The 18,965-nt window shown below is 41.0% G+C and overlaps 1 protein-coding gene across 1 annotated transcript in view; it reads right to left on the reverse strand.

The window, feature by feature from the left end:
- Window positions 1-262: 262 nt before the first annotated feature.
- Window positions 263-18,965, reverse strand: part of COL1A2 (collagen type I alpha 2 chain) — a 36,678-nt gene continuing 17,975 nt past the window's right edge. Inside the window, exons 26-52 of the mRNA XM_005909695.3 lie at window positions 18,549-18,602; window positions 17,807-17,860; window positions 17,601-17,654; window positions 17,021-17,074; window positions 15,992-16,036; window positions 14,521-14,619; window positions 13,235-13,342; window positions 12,419-12,472; window positions 11,447-11,500; window positions 10,679-10,732; window positions 10,524-10,577; window positions 10,320-10,427; window positions 9,905-9,958; window positions 9,014-9,067; window positions 7,860-8,021; window positions 6,782-6,889; window positions 6,009-6,116; window positions 5,611-5,664; window positions 5,414-5,521; window positions 5,214-5,267; window positions 4,502-4,609; window positions 3,977-4,030; window positions 3,747-3,854; window positions 2,938-3,196; window positions 2,338-2,522; window positions 1,434-1,676; window positions 263-726 (exon numbers count right to left, since the gene is read on the reverse strand). Coding sequence (XP_005909757.1) covers window positions 580-726; window positions 1,434-1,676; window positions 2,338-2,522; window positions 2,938-3,196; window positions 3,747-3,854; window positions 3,977-4,030; window positions 4,502-4,609; window positions 5,214-5,267; window positions 5,414-5,521; window positions 5,611-5,664; window positions 6,009-6,116; window positions 6,782-6,889; window positions 7,860-8,021; window positions 9,014-9,067; window positions 9,905-9,958; window positions 10,320-10,427; window positions 10,524-10,577; window positions 10,679-10,732; window positions 11,447-11,500; window positions 12,419-12,472; window positions 13,235-13,342; window positions 14,521-14,619; window positions 15,992-16,036; window positions 17,021-17,074; window positions 17,601-17,654; window positions 17,807-17,860; window positions 18,549-18,602 — 2,598 coding nt within the window. The 3' untranslated portion in view covers window positions 263-579. The remainder of the gene's footprint in view (window positions 727-1,433; window positions 1,677-2,337; window positions 2,523-2,937; window positions 3,197-3,746; window positions 3,855-3,976; window positions 4,031-4,501; window positions 4,610-5,213; window positions 5,268-5,413; window positions 5,522-5,610; window positions 5,665-6,008; window positions 6,117-6,781; window positions 6,890-7,859; window positions 8,022-9,013; window positions 9,068-9,904; window positions 9,959-10,319; window positions 10,428-10,523; window positions 10,578-10,678; window positions 10,733-11,446; window positions 11,501-12,418; window positions 12,473-13,234; window positions 13,343-14,520; window positions 14,620-15,991; window positions 16,037-17,020; window positions 17,075-17,600; window positions 17,655-17,806; window positions 17,861-18,548; window positions 18,603-18,965) is intronic.

Here is an 18,965-nt window from a genome sequence, read left to right on the forward strand (position 1 = left end):
AAAAAATACACAATACAGCTCAACAGCAGAGGAGTATCTCTCCTCAAATTCTCCTAGCACCATCAACATTCTTCAAGTATCTGAAATACTGTTAATTAGCACCTTCGTATTTTGAACAAAAAAACACAAATACCTCAGCTCATCTCTGGTCAGCACCTCACGGTGTGGATCACACTCACAGGAAAGTGTTTTGAGGTAGTTTAAACCTTTGGAAGTTTGGGTTTTAAACTTCCCTCCGTGGAAGATATTCAAAAGCCACAAGTGGTGCAAATGTTCATGGTTTTTATTTTTCAATTTTTATTTTGGTTTTCTTACAAAGGTTGACATTTTCCACAACAGGTGTAAGAGTGTTGAAAAAAAAAAATCCAAATCTTTTGGAGAGGGGGAAAGGGAGGGGGAGTGAATTAAATTGTATTGCACAATGCTCTGATCAATCCTTCTCCTCTTTTGCCCACAATTTAAGCAAGTAGATGTGCAGAAGAAATGGAAGGATTCAGCTTTCAGTTAGGAAAGAAGAAAAAGAAATGGCCAAGAGAAATGTTTCAGATTTCCTTTTTCTTTAATTTAGGTTGAGTTCGTTTATTTGAAACAGACTGGGCCAATGTTCAATCTGATTTCTTGGTCAGCGCCACCGATGTCCAAAGGTGCAATATCAAGGATAGGCAGGCGAGATGGCTTGTTTGTTTTATATTCGATGATTGTCTTCTGCCATTCATTTGTCTTTTTCTGTTTAAAAAGAGAAGACAGGAATATACATAAAGCAGCACTGTTATGGAATCTAATCATCTTGTATCATATTATAATTAGATATATTACATACAATTATATTGTATAATATATAATTATATAGAACACACATTTATATAGAAATATATATCAGATATTATTCATATAGAATTATTTTATTATGTATGTGTGCTAATTTGCTTCAGTCATGTCTGACTCTTTGCAACTCTATGGACCGTAGCCCTCCAGGCTCCTCTAGGTAAGAATACTGGAGTGGGTTGCCATGCCCTTCTCCAGGGGATCTTCCCGACCCAGGGATCAAACCCACATCTCTTATGTCTCCTGCATAGGCAGGCGGGTTCTTTACCAGTAGCACCACCTGGGAAGCCCCTTATGTACTATATTATAAATTACAGCCTGGGCCTTTTTAACCTCAAGTAATTGTAAGTTATGGCTTTACGTCATCATTTAAAAAACATGTTAAAAGAAAAATAATACATGGAACATAGTATATAGTTCAGTATTTCAGAGAATTTCAGAAGGCAAGATCTGTTAAGAATGCTCTGGATTTACCATCTGAATATAAACAAATGTATTTATGACAGAAAAATAAGTTAGGTCTCTCATTCATCTGTTCATTTAATGGTCTAAGCTCCACTATCCCACTTCCCAAATTACTGTTATTCCCATATTCCACTATTACTTACAGAGCAGCCATCTACAAGAACAGTGTAAGTGAATCTGCTGTTGCCCTCGGCAACAAGTTCGACATCATTGGATCCTTGCAGAATGACAGCCTTTTTCAGGTTGCCAGTTTCCTCATCCATGTATGCAATGCTGTTCTTGCAATGGTAGGTGATGTTCTGAGAGGCATGGTTGGCCAGCAGACGCATGAAGGCAAGTTGGGTAGCCATTTCCTTGGTGGTTACTCCTTCAACATTATATTCAAACTACAGAGAGTAATATGGGAATTCCAGTTAAATGAAGAAGGACTCAGATACTAAAAGTCAAATTTAAAAAAATAGTCTGGTATAGAGAAGAATAATGGACTCAGGTATGAACCTGAACTTTTAAAGGAGACTCAATTCACTTGTCTTTGAAGTAGCAGCTACCTAGAAGGAACACAGGAACTACCATGCCGAGGCAAGTCATCTCAAAAAGTGACCTATTTCAGATAAAGCTCCTCTCTCTCTACATATATGTTTCCTTTTAAAAATAAGAACAAGAAGGTAGAGATTTAGACCCTTTTATTTTCCACCAATAAAATTAATGAAAACTTTTAATTAGAAATTCAGAAAAGCTCACATCTTGAAAACATATGTTCATGGATACCGGACTAGATGATGGCTTGTACTCCTTCACACTATGTGACATTGTCACTTTCTCCAGTGACTATCAGTTAAGTCATATCTGAATAATAACTTTTGGATTGTATGGACATGTCCAATCAATCTATCTGTAATACGCAATCCAGGAAGTAACAGAACCCAAGAACAGAGCAGGTTCTTTTAAAAAGCCCATTTTGGTAAAAGGCCAAAATGAGGATAATTAAAAAGCAAATAGTGCTAGATAGTATTTAGTAGGAAAAGGAATGTTTATAAAATTCCTTACCTGGGTACCACCGTTGATAGTTTCTCCTACCCAGACATGCTTCTTGGCCTTGGAATTTCTGTACCAGTTCTTGACTGGGATGTCTTCAGGTTGAGCCCGGATGCAGGTTTCGCCAGTAGAGAAATCACAGTATACTTTGATAGCATCCATAGTACATCCTTGGTTAGGGTCAATCCAGTAGTAACCTTTAAAAGAAAAAGACCTAGATCATAAAACCTCTCATTGAGTGACAGGAGCATAGGTTCTAAAAATTACTACTGAGAAATTCTGATTCCCAAAAGTAGCATTTTTTATCATACAGTTATATATTGTCTACTCTACATTAACAGGAAGAGGGTGACTATTTTCAAAATCAGACAGTTCTTCCTCTCCTCTCCATGAAAATCAAAAGCAGGGTATGTATTACCATGAAAAGGGTAGAAATACGAATCAATACAATCTTGAAAATGGGTGCTGGTTGGAAAAAGAAAGTACTTTATTAACTGAGTAGGATTTCACATAATGCCATTTTGACTCAAATACCCTTTCATATCAGTGGGAGATGGCTTTGAAAGGCCTAACTTGTGAGAAGGGTCATTCTAATTGGATATCTCAACCTACCACTGCTCCATTCTGGGTGGCTGAGTCTCAAGTCTCGGCATGTGCGAGCTGGGTTCTTCCTAGAGCCTTCTGGAGTAAGAAGGGTCTCAATCTGGTTGTTGAGAGATTTCAGAGTAGCATCAACTTCATAATCCTTGGGTCTGAGAGAAGTTGGTGAGCGAGGCTGGTCAGCCCTGTAGAAGTCTCCATCAAAACCAAACTCGTAACCACCACCACTTGGGCCGGGAGGTCCAGGAGGGCCAGGGGGACCAGGAGGGCCCTGCAGAGGTGGAAGTGAGAGACAAGAGGCTCTGGGTTTGGTCACAGTGCGGGACACCAATGGTAACAGGTTTTCCATGGAGATTCACACAAAAGCATGCCCTAACAAGTAAAACAGAACCAAATTCATGTAATAACAACTTGCTCCAAGGCATACTTGCAGGGATGGGCTTAAAGAGTTCATCAGGTACAGATAATTTTTATATATTTTAGAAAGCAGGGAAATGGGGGACTACTTTAATGTGTTGTTATCACTGTCTTGTATGCTTTAGTCACTCTGTCGTTTCCGACTCTTTGCGACCATGTGGACTGTAGCTCATCAGGCTCCTCTGTCCAGGGAATTCTCCAGGCAAGAATACTGGGGTGAGTTGCCATTTCCTCCTCCAGGGGATCTTCCCAATCCAGGGATCCAACCTAGGTCTCCCACATTGCAGGCGGATTCTTTACTGCTCTGAGCCACCAAGGAAGCCCTTCACTGTCTTGGTTTGGTCTAAAGAAGATATTCCCATAGGTCAGTGATGCCCTTTATTATTTCCCCAAATCATACTTACAGCAGGACCTTGGCTACCCTGAGAGCCACGAATGCCAGCAGGTCCGACTGCACCAGGCTGTCCAATGCGACCGTCTTTGCCAGCAGGGCCAGAAGGACCAGCAGGGCCCTAGGAAAGAAGGACACCAAGTCTGTGCGTGCCAGTGAACACTCCACAAGGGAGAAGCGGTCTGGGACTCACTGTCTGCCATAGGGTCTTTTCAGAGATAAACATCTCTTAGATTTACCTACCCTGGGACCAGCAGGACCCACAGCACCGGGAGCACCTTGATCGCCATGATGACCCTTTAAAGAGAGAACAGGAAAATCACACCTTTAGAACATGTGTTGATGAACAGATTTTAAAAAACTGAACAGAAAATTTTAGTTTCAATGGACTCTGGATTGAGAAAATTAAAATTGTAAAATGGGCCTCTTTTCTTTCATTATGTCTATTCAATTTTTTTTTTTTTCTATAAGCTATTTCACAGTGCAGTATTAGTCATTCCTCTAATTATATTTATTTAACTGGGGCTGAAGGACATTGTTGCCAGGAGATCTTAGTATATGTACATTTCTACCTCCTCTAACCCTCACCCTTCCATGTTGGGATGAAACAGCATTATCTCTGAGCTATGGAGTTAGCCAGAGAACAGGAAACGAATACGATGTAGGACATTTTAGAACAACAGCAGTGAACTTCAGAGGAAGTTCATTCTCAGCTGAAGGACTTTAAGATCTGTACAGATATAAGCTGTTTCTCCATACTGTACTTACAGCAAGACCCGGGAGACCTTGCAACCCATTGTGTCCCTTTAAGCCAGGAAGACCTCTGGGACCCTTATCACCAGGCTCTCCCTTGTCACCTCGAATACCTTGTGGGCCCTATGAAGAAAAAGAAGGACAGACAGGACATTTACCGTTAAAAAACAACACTGAGGTCTTCACAAATATTGTTCAGTCTATTTACAAACATAACTCTATATGTGAAAGGTCTGAAAGCCAGGGGGGTGATACTCCCACCGCTTTCCTTAGTCTTCTTTAGTTCAGCTCTCTGTTAAGTGGCTCATCTTTGTGATTGAAAATCTAAGTGTTAGTCACTCAGTCGTGTCCAACTCTTTGCGACCCTATGGCTGTAGCCCACCAGGCTCCTCTGTCCATGGAATTCTCCAGGCAAGAGCACTGGGGTGGCTGCCATTCCCGTCTCCAGGGTGATCTTCCCCGACCTAGGGATCGAACCAGGGTCTCCTGCAATGCAGGCGGATTCTTTATTCTCTGGGCCACTGAGAAAGTCCAATCTTTGTGATTATTTAATACCAATAAGAAGAGATTTGAAATACAAGAGATTAAAAGCTGTCTGTAGCAACTCTCAACATGGACTAAATTTTAAAAATATATATATATAGTCTATGTATTATTTGTCTTCTTAATGGACAGTCTAGACTGATCCTCCCTAAACGCTGCACAGAAACCATCTCCATGTACATACACTGGGACCTCTTGGGCCAACGGCACCAGCAGGACCAACAGCACCGGCAGGACCCTGTGAATCAGAAAAGAAAAACACAACTTAGCAGCCAAGCTCGAGATCCTCCTCCCTGGGCGCCCCCTCCCCAGCTCCCAAGCGTGGGGAGGCCAGGGATGGAGCCCGATAAGGATGGCAGCATTAAGGGGTGTTGACACACTCACCGGTTCACCACGGTTTCCGTGTTTACCAACGGGACCCACAGGGCCTTGAGGGCCAGGAGCACCGGCAGCACCAACAGGACCTGCGTTACCGGGGTAACCACGCTCCCCCTATGGAAGGCAAACATGAAGCTCAGCGTCAGTCTGGCGTGTACTGTAGTCCCCTTTGAAGTCACAGAACAATGACGAGGCATACTGACCTTGTGTCCGGGTTGACCATCGCGGCCTGGGGGACCGTCATTCCCAGGGTTGCCCTGTGAAGACATCACACGAGCTAAGGCACTTAGAGAGACTGTAGCCCACCGGCCCCTTACAGTTGGGCTACCTGCCTTCATTACTCCCAGTGCCCAGTAGACAACCTGCTTTCAGGCTGTTCAAAAACAGGAACAAGAAACTTGCAAACCTAGATTTTTTTCTTAGAGGTGTTTTTAATATTTCGGCCACCTTGAAGTATGCTACTTAAACACTCATTCCAAGTTATCTTTAGTATTTTCAGTCCTGACAGTGGTTAGTACAACTAGACTTCAGCTCAGGCTACAAAGGTGCACACAGTGATGTACTGCTAAGTTAGATTTTACAAGCCAAATGTTGGACTCACGTCACGACCGGCTTCACCAGGAGCACCATTGACGCCAGGATTACCGACATTACCAGGGGGACCACGGGCCCCAGGTGGGCCTGCGATGCCGAGGGGGCCAGGTTCACCCTAAAGAGGCAGAGAAGACAAACTTTCTTTCACTGGATGGAGGGCTAGTCTCACTCTCCCAAAGCCATCCTAGTCAGGGGATTCCAGTTTTGAGAGAGGAGGTAAGTGGAAAGTGAGGGGTCACCTAATGGTAAGAAGTGTTAGTAGTGTCATCCTTGCCCTCTTCCTGTACACTGAGATGGTCAGTTGTATGTACTTTGGGAACGTCCTAAACAAAGTGGGCCTCATTTCATCTGATAATCCAGATAAAATGAATTCATCAAGGTGAGAGTTTATGGAGATTAGATGGTTCCTAGTTACTGTCACATACTATGTTTAATGGAATGACTCAGAACTTGCAGAGTTTCATTCTTGCTCCAGGATAAATGATGCTAGCATTTCGTACTCCAAAGGAGTAAATGCAATTAGAGCTTATATTGTTGTTAAGCATGTAAAAAAGAACAAAAATTGTTCTGCATAATGTTAAGCTGTGTCTTTCTAACATGTGTCTAAGGGAGGTAGTATTAAAGCGTCTCAGTTAAGTGACATGTGATCTGTATAAAGAAATGCCATGAATAAAAAATCTTAAGTGGAGTTATTCAGTGATCAATCTGTCACAGTTGAAGTGGCAGCTTTTAACATCTTTTATTATGTTAACGAGGATAAGAATGGTGTCAAACACTTACCACAGATCCAGCGACACCTGGTAGACCACGCTCACCTCTAGAGCCTGGGAGACCCAGAAAACCAGGAGCACCAAGAAGGCCTTGTGGACCTGGGGTTCCAGGAGGCCCCTAAACAACAATAAAAATACTATTACTGTAAGACCCTACAGGATAATACAGGTTGGTTTGAGATTCTGAGAATGGGTTTATCCTTAGTGTAGAAAAAGGCTGCGTGCGTGCGAAGTCACTTCAGTCCTGTCTGACTCTTTGTGACCCCATGGAGTATAGCCCACCAGGCTCCTCTATCCATGGGATTCTCCAGGCAAGAATACGGGAGTGGGCTGCCATGCTCTCCTCCAGGGGATCTTCCCGACCCAGGGATCGAACCCATGTCTTTTAAGTCTCCTGCATATTGGCAGGTAGGTTCTTTACCCCTAGTGCCATCTGGGAAACCCAGGAAAAAGGCTAGTGACCTCCTATTAGTAGGACATATCTTTGGCTATCTTTTCTCTAGTGATGACAATTAGTTTCCATTTTGGCACGTATATTTCTTTGTACCTGGTTTCTCCTTGAGACCAGTGGAATGACATTTAAAAACACGTGGTTGGGATTAATGAAGTCATCATAGAGTGAGGGAATAGAGTCATAGAATTTATGCTGGGAAGCAAAATTTTTGACCTTGGCCTCTAACTAAACCAGGTCTAGTAAAATCACATTTCAGCAGTGGCAATAATACTGCACACTGCATGTTTTAAAAAATTGGTAGCTTACTGAGATCGATTAATTTACAGTAGGATGACCACAGCAATAGAATTTTGCTCTAATCCCAGTACCAGTAAGGTACCCTCAATAGCTTGAAAGGCTCTGTTGATAAAACAGTGAGTTCACTCACTCATTGTTACCTCCACCCAGTGCCTTTTGAGTATCTACTGAAGCCCTGACACCTCAGTGTCTGTTGGACAAATTTCCTGGCTCAACTGAGTTCTACTTGAGAACCTGCAATACTCATCAACCAATATATGCCATGTGAAGATTTGTATATGGGACTTATTTTAATTCAACATAAGGTATTAAGAAAGAAGAGTCTGAAATCACTTACAGCAGTACCAGGCTCTCCAGAGGGACCCTTCTCACCAACAAAGCCAGGAGGGCCAGAGGCACCTGTCTCTCCACTTCGACCAACTGGACCTTGGTCACCACGAGGCCCACGAAGCCCTTCTTTACCAGCAGGACCAGGGGGGCCAGGGGGGCCAGAGATACCCTGTGAGCAAATGTATGAGGTCACTTACTTTCTGTTAATCATCATGGAGCAGGGAGAGAGCAGCTGAGGTTTTAAATATTAAGATGTCAACAATTTGAAGCCACAAACTAATATCCTGGCCATTTTGGAGAAAGGTTTAGACCTTTAAACAATCTTTCTTGTAGAAAGAAGCAATTTTCCTCTTCCTTCCTGAGGCTGTAATAAACTGAACAACTGAGGCAGAGGGTATGGCAGATATCTGTGAGGAAAAGCAATGCTGTGCCACAGTTGCAGCACATTGGAATCAGAGCTATGCTGACTTGTAATAGTCAGTTGTAAACGAATGGGACTGTGGGTTTTGGAGGACTCCACTTGTTTCTTTTCGAAGAAAGCCAGTACAGGCATTTTGTTCATAATTGAGGAATCACATATGCTCTCAACTAGGTTTAATTAAATGCCTACAGGGAATGAAGATTTTCCTGTTATGAACCTGTGAAAGGATTCCAAGAAATCAACATCTCTGCTATTTTTTCCCCCAGAAACCTTAACCAGAAGACTTAATCCTTGGTAATTAATTAAATTCTCTTGAGTCCTGACAGGAGAGTCCGAATCAAAATTAAATTAGAGGCCAAACCACCTTTAAATTTAGGAACAATTATACTTTAACAATGGAGGCAGAATGTTGGCCATAAAGGGTAATTGGATATAGAAATAACTGATAAGTGACTAAAACTGTCTTGATTTTTTATTTTAAACAGAGACCATGCCCCTAAAAGGGGCAAGGGGACTTGTGTTCATATGAATAAAAGCCTCTTAAACTGATATTAGAAAATATAATTTCTGATGATTTTGCCTTAATGATTCGGAACAACTGATTTCAGATTAGGAAAGTCATAGCAAAATGCTAGCAGCATGTTTCTTCATAGAGAGTTTCTTAACAGTTTCCTTCTAGAGGCTAGGGATTTTGGCTAGAGTAAATAAATGAAGACACGTTTGGGAAGTGATTTACTCACAGAGGGTCCAGGGGGACCAGTCCGTCCAGCAGCACCAGGGAAACCAGTAGCCCCCTAAAAGCAAGCACATTAAAATTCCCCAGTCAGCACCAACTCCAGGAATCTGGGTAAGAAGGAAAATCCTCAATACATGTGACCAAGGACGGACCAAAGAGTAGGGAGTGACAGCCCTGGAGAGGGTTTTATTTTAACCAGGACCCCAAAGACCCTCCATCTCCGCACATCTTCCTGACCAGCATGGCCCAGATTGCAGTGCACGTGTTTTGCATTAAGGCTCTGATAGTTCTTTCTGAAATGCTATTAGATTATATGATGCTTATAAAGGCAAGACACTATTATATTATTATACATCAATGTGTATATATTAGTAACTCTTAACCACCTGGCTAGGTGCTAAGGGAATGGACATGGAGTAAGTCATTTTGTTTTCAGAGGAAGGTACAGTAAAAGACCAAGGTATTAACTACTGTCCAATGAGAGGAGGAAGGAGTCAGTGGAGTTCATTCCTAGGGAGCTCTGGGTCTCTAGGGAGTCAATGTGACCCAGGGAAGGGACTTGGTCAGGCAGAAGAGGGGTGTATCAATAGAAGGATAAAAGGTACCAAAGAAATATTTTATCCATTTCACAATGAAACTACCTGGGTTTAACCTTGTTATTACTACCTCAAGTAAAGTGGTAAGAATATACAATGCACTGAGTTCCAGCTGGAATTTAAGTTAACATTCCAGGAACATGACCCTTAACTTCAGTATCAGAATTTCTCCAGAGTTAGCTTGAGCCTCAAGACTCCCCTTATTATAGTCCAAATTACCAAAAATTTCCAAACTCTCTAGTTGTCCCTAATAGCTTCTGAAGAAAGAAAAGCGATACAAATCCACTGTAAGTACTCACAGGGGGCCCTCCATCACCACGACTTCCAGCAGGACCAGGTGGGCCATTTGGACCCTACATGCAAAGAAAGAAAGATGGGGTCAAATCACAGAACAACCTTTATAAATGTTACTCTTTTCTTCAAATGGATTATTTCCATGTCTGTTAGAAGCAAATCTAGAGATTATCTTTGTTACATAAAATCCCCACTTCAATATTACCACCTTTAGGGGGTTATCCAATAAATGAGATAAAACAATATTTATGATACTTTTATAATATGTAAAGTGGGTACACAAGTTTTAACTCATTTTAAAAATAGTCTTCTGTCTGCTATGTTCCCTGATGGGTAGTAGGCACTTGATTGATAGATGTTGTTACAAGATTTCATGGGTAACTGCCCAGGCTGTGTTGACCACTTGTGGATTCAACTTACAGACGGACCGGCAGCTCCAACGGGGCCTGTGGGGCCAACAGGACCATTTTCACCCTTGGGTCCTTTGGTTCCTCTCTCTCCTTTAGCACCAGGTTGACCAGCAGCACCCTGTAGGAAAGGAACAGTTACAGTTCAGGTGTTCCAGTGCACTCTATTTGTTCACTTGGGGTGTTTCCGGATGAACTTTCATCACATGATACTCACAGCAGGACCAGCAAATCCGTTGGGGCCAGCGGGACCGACCTCACCACGTTCACCCTAGGTGGGAGAAGGGATTGCAAAATATCTTAGCAAACCTCAGACTCATCGGTGTCTAAAAGTTATGAGGGTCCAAATTGATCCAGAATTGATCTACTTACAGGGCTACCACGAGGACCAGCAGGGCCAGCAGGGCCAGCGGGACCAGCTTCACCCTACAAAGGGACCCAAAATGAGTGCATCAGTGCGCCTCCCACAGATGCTCAAAGAGGTAGGCAGGAAAGGAGACAGAGGGAGCCAGTGGGTTCTCGTCAGAGTTCACAACTGCATCCAAAGAGGCGACTAATCCCCATCTCACAGATAGAAGTGAAATGGACTCTTACTCTGCCTAATGTTGTATTCATTTTGGAGGTTGCAGGGGCATTGGTCATACACTTGTAGAAATATTATAAGTCAGTGTCCGCAATACCAGAAGGAGGACATTTTAATTTTTAGATGGACACGAGGCTGATCTACTTGTGGCAATTTGCACAATACAATAAATAATGTCTATTTTAAGTGGACTGTTCGATGTGAAATGGGAACACATGTATTTTATTGATTTTTTTTTTTTTTTTACAATTAAAGGCTTCAGCAAAGCTCAGTACATTAGGATATTGTTAATGGGCAACCCCAAAAGACTTTCAAACAAATGATAGGGATTAAGATATAGCTCAGATACCAGGCACATGTATAGAAAAGGAAGAGAACTTTAACCACGTAGCATTTGTTCTCTGCTGCCCCACACTAACAGGTATGTTTTTAAATAGATGGGCTTTATACAAAGGCATAAAAATGAATTGCTGGGGCCCTATGGGACCAGGGCAGCAGGGAATTTTCGATATTGCTATCAGTCAGAGAGTTGCAAGTCAGTGAAAATGCATGCTTACCCGGTCCCCATTGGCTCCAGCAGGGCCAGGAGCACCAATAGCACCAGGAGCACCCTAGACCCCAAAAGAGAAGTCTTGTCAATAACACCCCGTACTGTCAGAAGGGACACTTACCCTCTCCCCTTGCTGTGCTTATTCAGTGGTGGAACACTTTCACTGGACACTCGGGATAGACATCAAGAAAGCCTCTGATGCATTTCAGTTCTAATTATCAAGGCATCAGAAGCCACTCCCAGGAGGAGAGTTACCGCAGCGGTGAAGGTCATGGAAATGTCTAGGTTATGGCCAGATTAGGAACTGCAGAGATCTGAACTCTCTGCTCTTTTAAAATTCCCTGGAGGGTAGCAAATGACTAGCATTGTTAAGAAGAGTTAGGACTGTGTGATTCAGAGACAGGACTATGATGAATGTGTCACAGGGAGCTCCCAGCACTGAGGGAGAGGTGAGAAGAACCAAAGGGGCTTATGGCCCGGAAAAGCCATGAGGCCAGTATTCTAGAGTAGGATTATTATACCTTGATGGGACTATCATTGGCACCTCCACGCCATTAACAGTTAATCTTGGGGCGGCTCTTGAATGATAAATTCTTAGGGTATATAGAACCTTGTTATAGGATATGGCTTCTTAAAATGCAAGAATTACTGCTTTTTTTTTTTTTTTTCCTAAAGCCCTATGTTAGTTTAAACAATAATTTAATGTTCTGTTAAACCCAGAGATTTGGGGTGGTAGTTTGCACTTGGTACAGTTAAAACTAAGGAAGGGAGAAAATTCATAATTTTCATAATTTTCAAGGGAGTAAGTCCTCTTTTGAATTCTTCTTTTGGAACATGTAAAATGATGTGATTGGAATACCCTTTTACTAACCCTGACTCTCTCTTTTGTCAGTTCCATTTTGGAAAGCTTCTCAACTCAAATGGAGTGAAATGTTTAAAAAAAAAACACCAATATAAGTACAAATAGAATTCTACTCACACGAGCACCATCTCTACCAGGGCTACCAATGTCACCTCTGAGACCAGTTTCACCCTAAAAGTATAAAGCAAAAGCAACTTTTTATTTCCCAACCAAACTTTTGAATCAAAATTGAGTTTTTTTTTCTACAGAAGAAGCTATAATTCATTTAATATAATTCATAACATAATATAATTTAATAAAATTATAAAATAATTTAATATAATTCATAATATAATTCATTTAAGATCTTTAGTAATGTTTTGATTTCCTACCATCTTCTAAAAACTCTAATGGAAATACTCATTTGATAGAAATACGGAAGGAAAAAATAACAACAACAAAAAAATTCAAGTCCCTTTCCAGATTAGTGTTAACTATTCTTTACTAATTTCCATGCACCCTCCTGAAGCATAATCAAGTGAGGTACAAACTCATGTGGACAGAATTATAAGGCAACATCACAATGGGCTTCAGCGGCCGATCCCTCTTATGGCATAACTAATGCAGCAGCACGGTTGACAGCTGTTCAATATAGCTTCTTCCCATTAATTAGGGCAGGCGGAGGCATTATTGTTAGTGGCATTAAAATGAGCCTCATGTATTACTCAACACCATCTGTTTGCGTGAAATTCCATGGTAGCAAGGAATTTTGCCAGATTGGTGAGTTTAGAAACACGTAGGTGCTAGGTGGCAGAGGGAAATGTATACAGATAGATATCAAAGTGCTACCAGACCACCTGCCAAGAACCGTTTAAAAAAAAAAGGTTAACCTTGTGCAGCCTTGTTTGCTAGAGTTCATCAACAGTATGTGTTAAGGCCCAGCGCCGAGAGTACCTTTTCTCCCTTGCCTCCAGGAATGCCAGCCGCACCCCTCTCTCCTGGGAGTCCGCTAGGACCAGATGGACCAGCAGTGCCTGGAGCGCCAACCACACCCGGTTCACCCTTGAATCAAACACATGCGAAATCAATTATTGCTGCGGTAAAAAGAAGAAAGTGGAGAGACGAACTCTTGAAGGCTTCCAATTTATACATTTAATGGATAGCATTCTCTCCTGCCTAGAGAGACACAAAGGAGGCTGACCGAAAGAGGGAGGCTCTAAGTGAGGGAGACGCTGTTAATGACCCTGGACTGAAGAAGAGAAGTCGGGGGTGGGGACGGGGGCCCGCCAAGTTTTCTATAACCCGCTCTTAAAGGCAGGCAGGCCTGCAGGAGAAGAGAGGACGACAATGGGAGGCAGAAAGGGAAGAATGTGCGCCCACAAACATGTTTCAAGGTGAAGTCTCTTAGCCTAGACAGGAAATGTGGAAAGAGACCTCATCAACCAGGGAGATGTTTACATTTTAATCTTCTTAAGAGTGGGACTATAGCTTCCATTTTTCTGTAACACCTTACAATTCCATGTACTTAAAATCTGTTGACTGGCTTCCGAGATAAAACCCTTTGAAAGTACTTTCTCAGAGAACCAATATTTCCATTCTTCCTTCCTCTCGCCCTCCTACCTTATTGTTATTTTTTCCAATATCCTTCCATATACCAAAATAGCTTTTTACAGTGACTCTTTACCCCGTAAGAATCAGAAGTAGTATAAATTGCCTTCTTTTTACCGTGGTTGAAGTAATCTGTTTTTCAGAAATGTATGATTCCATCTATTTTAAGATCTAAATCACAGGTTCTATTTTGAAACGCAAGTTTTCAGGCTTCGGTTTTGGCGATGAAAGTACTGTCCAGTTAGTTTTTATCATCACAAGTTGTCTTATTAAAATTGAGTTACTTTTTGAAATTTTACTCTAGGATGTTGGGAAAGTATAAAGGTTCATTCTCTAAAAATTGTGTCCAGATATGTATGGTGTTTCTAGATTAAGACAAAAGTATGAATAGTGTGATGAGAAAAGAGTAAAAACCCATACTAATTCATTTATGTGTGTACAACACTGGGGTTTTGCTTCCTTTGGAATAATTTGGGTCTACTAGAATCAGACTGTTATTTACTGAGGTGGAAATCATTACCAAACTGAAAGTAAATTTAAAAAATCTGAGAAATAATTCATTTACTATTGTAAAGGATTTTACTTATTCTAGAGCATCCTGGGCCAAACCAGCAATAGAGATCACATTTTACCTTGTTTCCATCAGGCCCTGGGGGTCCAGAAGGACCTCGGCTTCCAATAGGCCCAGTAGGCCCAGCAGCACCACTTTCACCTGGGGGCCCCCGCTCCCCCTGTGGGAAGGAAGCAGAAGAAGTGTTGTGCTGCTCATCATTTTCCGAGATATCACGTTATACATCAGAGTTCATGCTTGTTTAGCTTCTGAATCCCAGCTCTCCATTTACAAGCAAATTACAATTACTTTCCCATAATTTTTCTGCTAGTAAAACAAAAGGATGGGATGAGATAATCTCTAAGGTCTTATTCAGTTCTAGTGGTCTGTGCCTACAATGTCAAAATCTGTTGCCTCTCGAGTATAATGTTCAACTTTTAGAATTCATTTCCTCTTTTTGGCCTTTTTCTGTGATATTAATAGATCCATAGGTAAAAACAGATGCCAGTTATACACAGTATTCAAAGGGAAAGATTGTATCATTTTCAGTGAGAAGATTAAGATTATAAATCTTAATAAGATTTATATATCTTAAATAAGATTATATATCCTCATATCTATGCTCTCTTTTTTTACAATTGTACACAATAGGGATGTAACAGGTATAATATATATATATATATGTGTGTGTGTGTATACATATATATAAAACAGAATATATATATATATGAAATGTGTATATTTGTATATATGTCTATTTATTTTTCTACCTATCTAAATATGTCCCAATTTACATATAAATATCACTACAACATAGCATTCTATGGTTCAGAATATTTAACATGTAAGTCCACACTGTAACTGCTTCAAAGACCCTTGTTACAATTTGGTTCTAGGGTCCTGAAGAAATGAAGTTGCTCAGTCCTGTGAGACTCTTTGCAATCCTATGGATAGTAGCTTAGCAGGATCCTCTGTTTGTGGAATTTTCCAGGCAAGAGGACTGGAGTGGCTTGCCATTTCATTCTCCAGGGGATCTTCCCAATGGTCGTATGTCACTACATTTGTGCGGGCATCCCAGCTCTATGGTAACTAGCTACATAATAGGATACTTTAGGGGCCAACCAATCTTTCCAGTTAGTCTAATGACCACAGGCAAATTCTATAAATTTAATTTTTTAAATAAGAGTAGGCTCATGATTTCAGATTTTAGGCTTTGAGTACCAACAGGCATTGCAAAAATTGACTTTAAATCTTATAGGATATTACTTTTCTTTAGCTCAGGTCAAGCCACTGTCATATAAACATACCTCACATGTGTGTATAAGTCACTGAATATAATACACATACTAGTTCACTTATGTTTTTTATACCTTGTGGATTTTTAATAAGAAATATGAGCAATTAGACACAAAAGTCTATTATCAATTTAGAAATTGATTTGACTACAGAAGAGTATCCGAAATTTGTTGTTACAAGGTCATCAATAGTTTTTAGAAGAAAGCACAATATTTCTTTTAAAAATATTGCCAGGAGTTTATGAAAGTAATACTTACTCTTGCACCAGCAGGGCCAGGAAGACCAAATTCACCAGGGATACCCTAGGCAAAACATGGGAATAAATAAAGTATGACATTTTCGTATTTTCTCTAGATCCACTCATGTTTACGATGTTTAGAAAATTTTTGAAAGAGTAAAATAAAGCCAAATGGGCTCTACCTCCATGAGTGTATAAGTACACAGGCTGTTAGGAACAAGAAAACTTTCAGTGGTGTATGGAAAGATTAAAAAAAAAGTGAGAATTCCACTGATATGAAAGATAGATCTCCCCTAGAACCTGGTAGAAAATTTTAGTTTCTCATTATTTAGTGTATTGCTTTTTTAAAGGTGACAAAAGACTCTTCTCCTTTGATAATATAATAAATAATGATGATGAACAGTATCAGACATTGCCTATTTTTAGTTATATAACAGACTGCTCTCTTAATAGAAACAATCATATTCTGCCCATTACCTAGTTAATTGTATACCCAAGTGTATCTCCTTTATTACTGACCAGCTGTCTCCTTAATGTGCCCCACTGTTGACAAAGGAGAGCAGGCCGCAGAATGTAGCTGAATTGAAGCACATTCATCACAATTATAGATAAAATGACTCAGAGCTCATGCCCTGATTGTGAATAGCGGTGTCATGTCTGAATGCCAAGAAAAACATTAAAAGCAATTTTTCAGGGCCTAGTTTGATGGAAAATCAGTGCATTTACTTCTTTTCTATGGAGAGGGAAATAATCTGTATTTTAACATTACCAAGAACAATACAAAAAAGTAAGGCTATTAAATGGAATGTTCATGATATATTTCACTTCCATAATATGATGTTTCATTCAATCCTTAAAACAAAGTAATTTGAATGAAAATGAGTAACTTGGCTCATTCTCTCCAACAGTACCAACATACGTGGAACACTATCATTAACATATGAAATATGAAGTTTCCTTTTGTATGTCATAATTGCACTGCAGTAGGATATTAAACAGAGGAAAAGTCCCAAGTTTAGGCAAATTTATGATCACTTGTTTTACTCACCCTTTCTCCTGGTTTGCCAGCTTCACCAGCTGTGCCTGCAGGGCCAGGCAGACCCTAGATGAAAAAAATACAAACCTCCATCTTTATGACTATATTTGGGGGATTGTCTAATAATTGGTTTTGGGGGGAACTATCTAATATCAATATGATCACTAACCATATTGTAATCCCTTCATAACTGTTATGAAGGGATTACAGAAAAGTTTGCCTTGAAAAACATGTACCCTTCTTTGCTTCAGTTCTTTTAAAAATTTTTTAATTGGAGAATTGCTTTACAGTGCTGTGTTGGTTCCTGCCAACATTGTAAATCAGCCATAAGTATACACAAGTCTTCTCCCCCTTGAGCCACCCTGCCTCTCCCACCCCAATCCCACCCCTCTAGGTCATGACAGAGCACCAGACTGGGGGGTCCCTGTGTTACACAGAGAAGCTGTGAGCAGCTTCTCACTCGCCATCTATTTGCTTCAGTTCTGAAATCATGTTCTGTGTGGTAGGGGAGAGTGGTGTAATGATTTACCACTGGACAGTCTGACCAAAGTAATCATACGGACCCCTAGTCTGAATGTTTTAGCTGACTTACCTGGAAGCCTGGAGGACCAGCAGGACCCTGTTCACCTTTTCCACCTTGGACACCCTGAAAGTGATAGGAAAGATTACATAGAGGCACATGCCACCCTTGCTTTCTAGCTACATAACTTTCAGACTGGAGAAGAAACAGAAATGGCCATTTTTGCGGGATTAGATTCATTTTAGGGCAGAATAGGACAAGAGTGGGAGAATACTCACCTGTAGTCCAGGGGGTCCCTGAGCACCGTTGTTGCCATCGGGACCTGGAGCGCCCTAAAATGTTTAGCAGAAAGGCTCAGTGTCAGTCACTCCTGAGTCAGACGATATAAGGTTCCCTAAAGCACGTGTGACTTCCTCAAAACAAAGCTTGACATTTTTGCATGAGTTAAATATATTGTGGGTCCCCAACCAAGGCCCAAATACTGCCTACTGACTTTTTGATATGGCTTATGGGAAATCCATGGATGAAGGGCTAGAGAATGCTACTAGCATATTCATAGCTTTTAAATCACAAAATGAATTAAATAAAAGCCAAAAGCATCCATAAATATTTTTGACTTAGTATACATTCTGATTTGTTCTATAGCTCACTGCCTTCTAAGTGTGGTTAAAGAGAAAAGACATTGTTTGATTGTAAAAGGAACCTTGGGGGTACCACTGTAGAAAGAAAGTGATGTAATGGCCTCAAAGATGTGTTGTGGTCGTTCAGTTGTTCAGTCATGTCCAAGTCTTCGTGACCCCCATGCACTGCAGCACGCCAGGCCTCCCTGTCCTTCACTATCTCCCAGAGCTTGCTCAAACTCATGTCCATTGAGTCAGTGATGCCATCCAACCATCTCATCCTCTGTCACCCCCTTCTCCTCTGCCGTCAACCTGTCCTGCCATCAGGGTCTTTTCCAAGGAGTGTATCCTGTGTGAATAAATACCACGTGGATAGAGTCACACAGAAATGAACACCTACCCGAGCACCAGCAAGACCAGCATGACCTTTTTCACCAGCTTTGCCAGGATCACCCTATAATAAACATTTAAAAAACATACATTTAATGTCAAATTAACCATGACAATTCTGAAATATGAATATCTTGGTTTTTTTTTTTAGCTTCCTCATCCTTGAATTCTGTTATCTAAGGCACGACCCATCATTGTGCAGATCTAGATTACAATAAAGTCCAGCTGTGTCCGCAGACGTAAGCAACTCAGGATGTGAGTTTTCACAATGACATACTGGAGGTCAACTTTTAATGTGCTAAGTGGTAAGTTACAGTTTTCTTGTGTTGAAAGGGACCCCTTGAGGTAGAGGGGACTGATGCCAGAGAGAAATGAGAGTTTTGATGAAATGTGACGCAAAGAAGTGCTGAGGGAGAGGAGGTGGTGG

This window comes from Bos mutus, chromosome 4 (assembly GCF_027580195.1).
Source record: "Bos mutus isolate GX-2022 chromosome 4, NWIPB_WYAK_1.1, whole genome shotgun sequence".
In the NCBI taxonomy this organism is placed as follows: Eukaryota; Metazoa; Chordata; class Mammalia; order Artiodactyla; family Bovidae; genus Bos; species Bos mutus.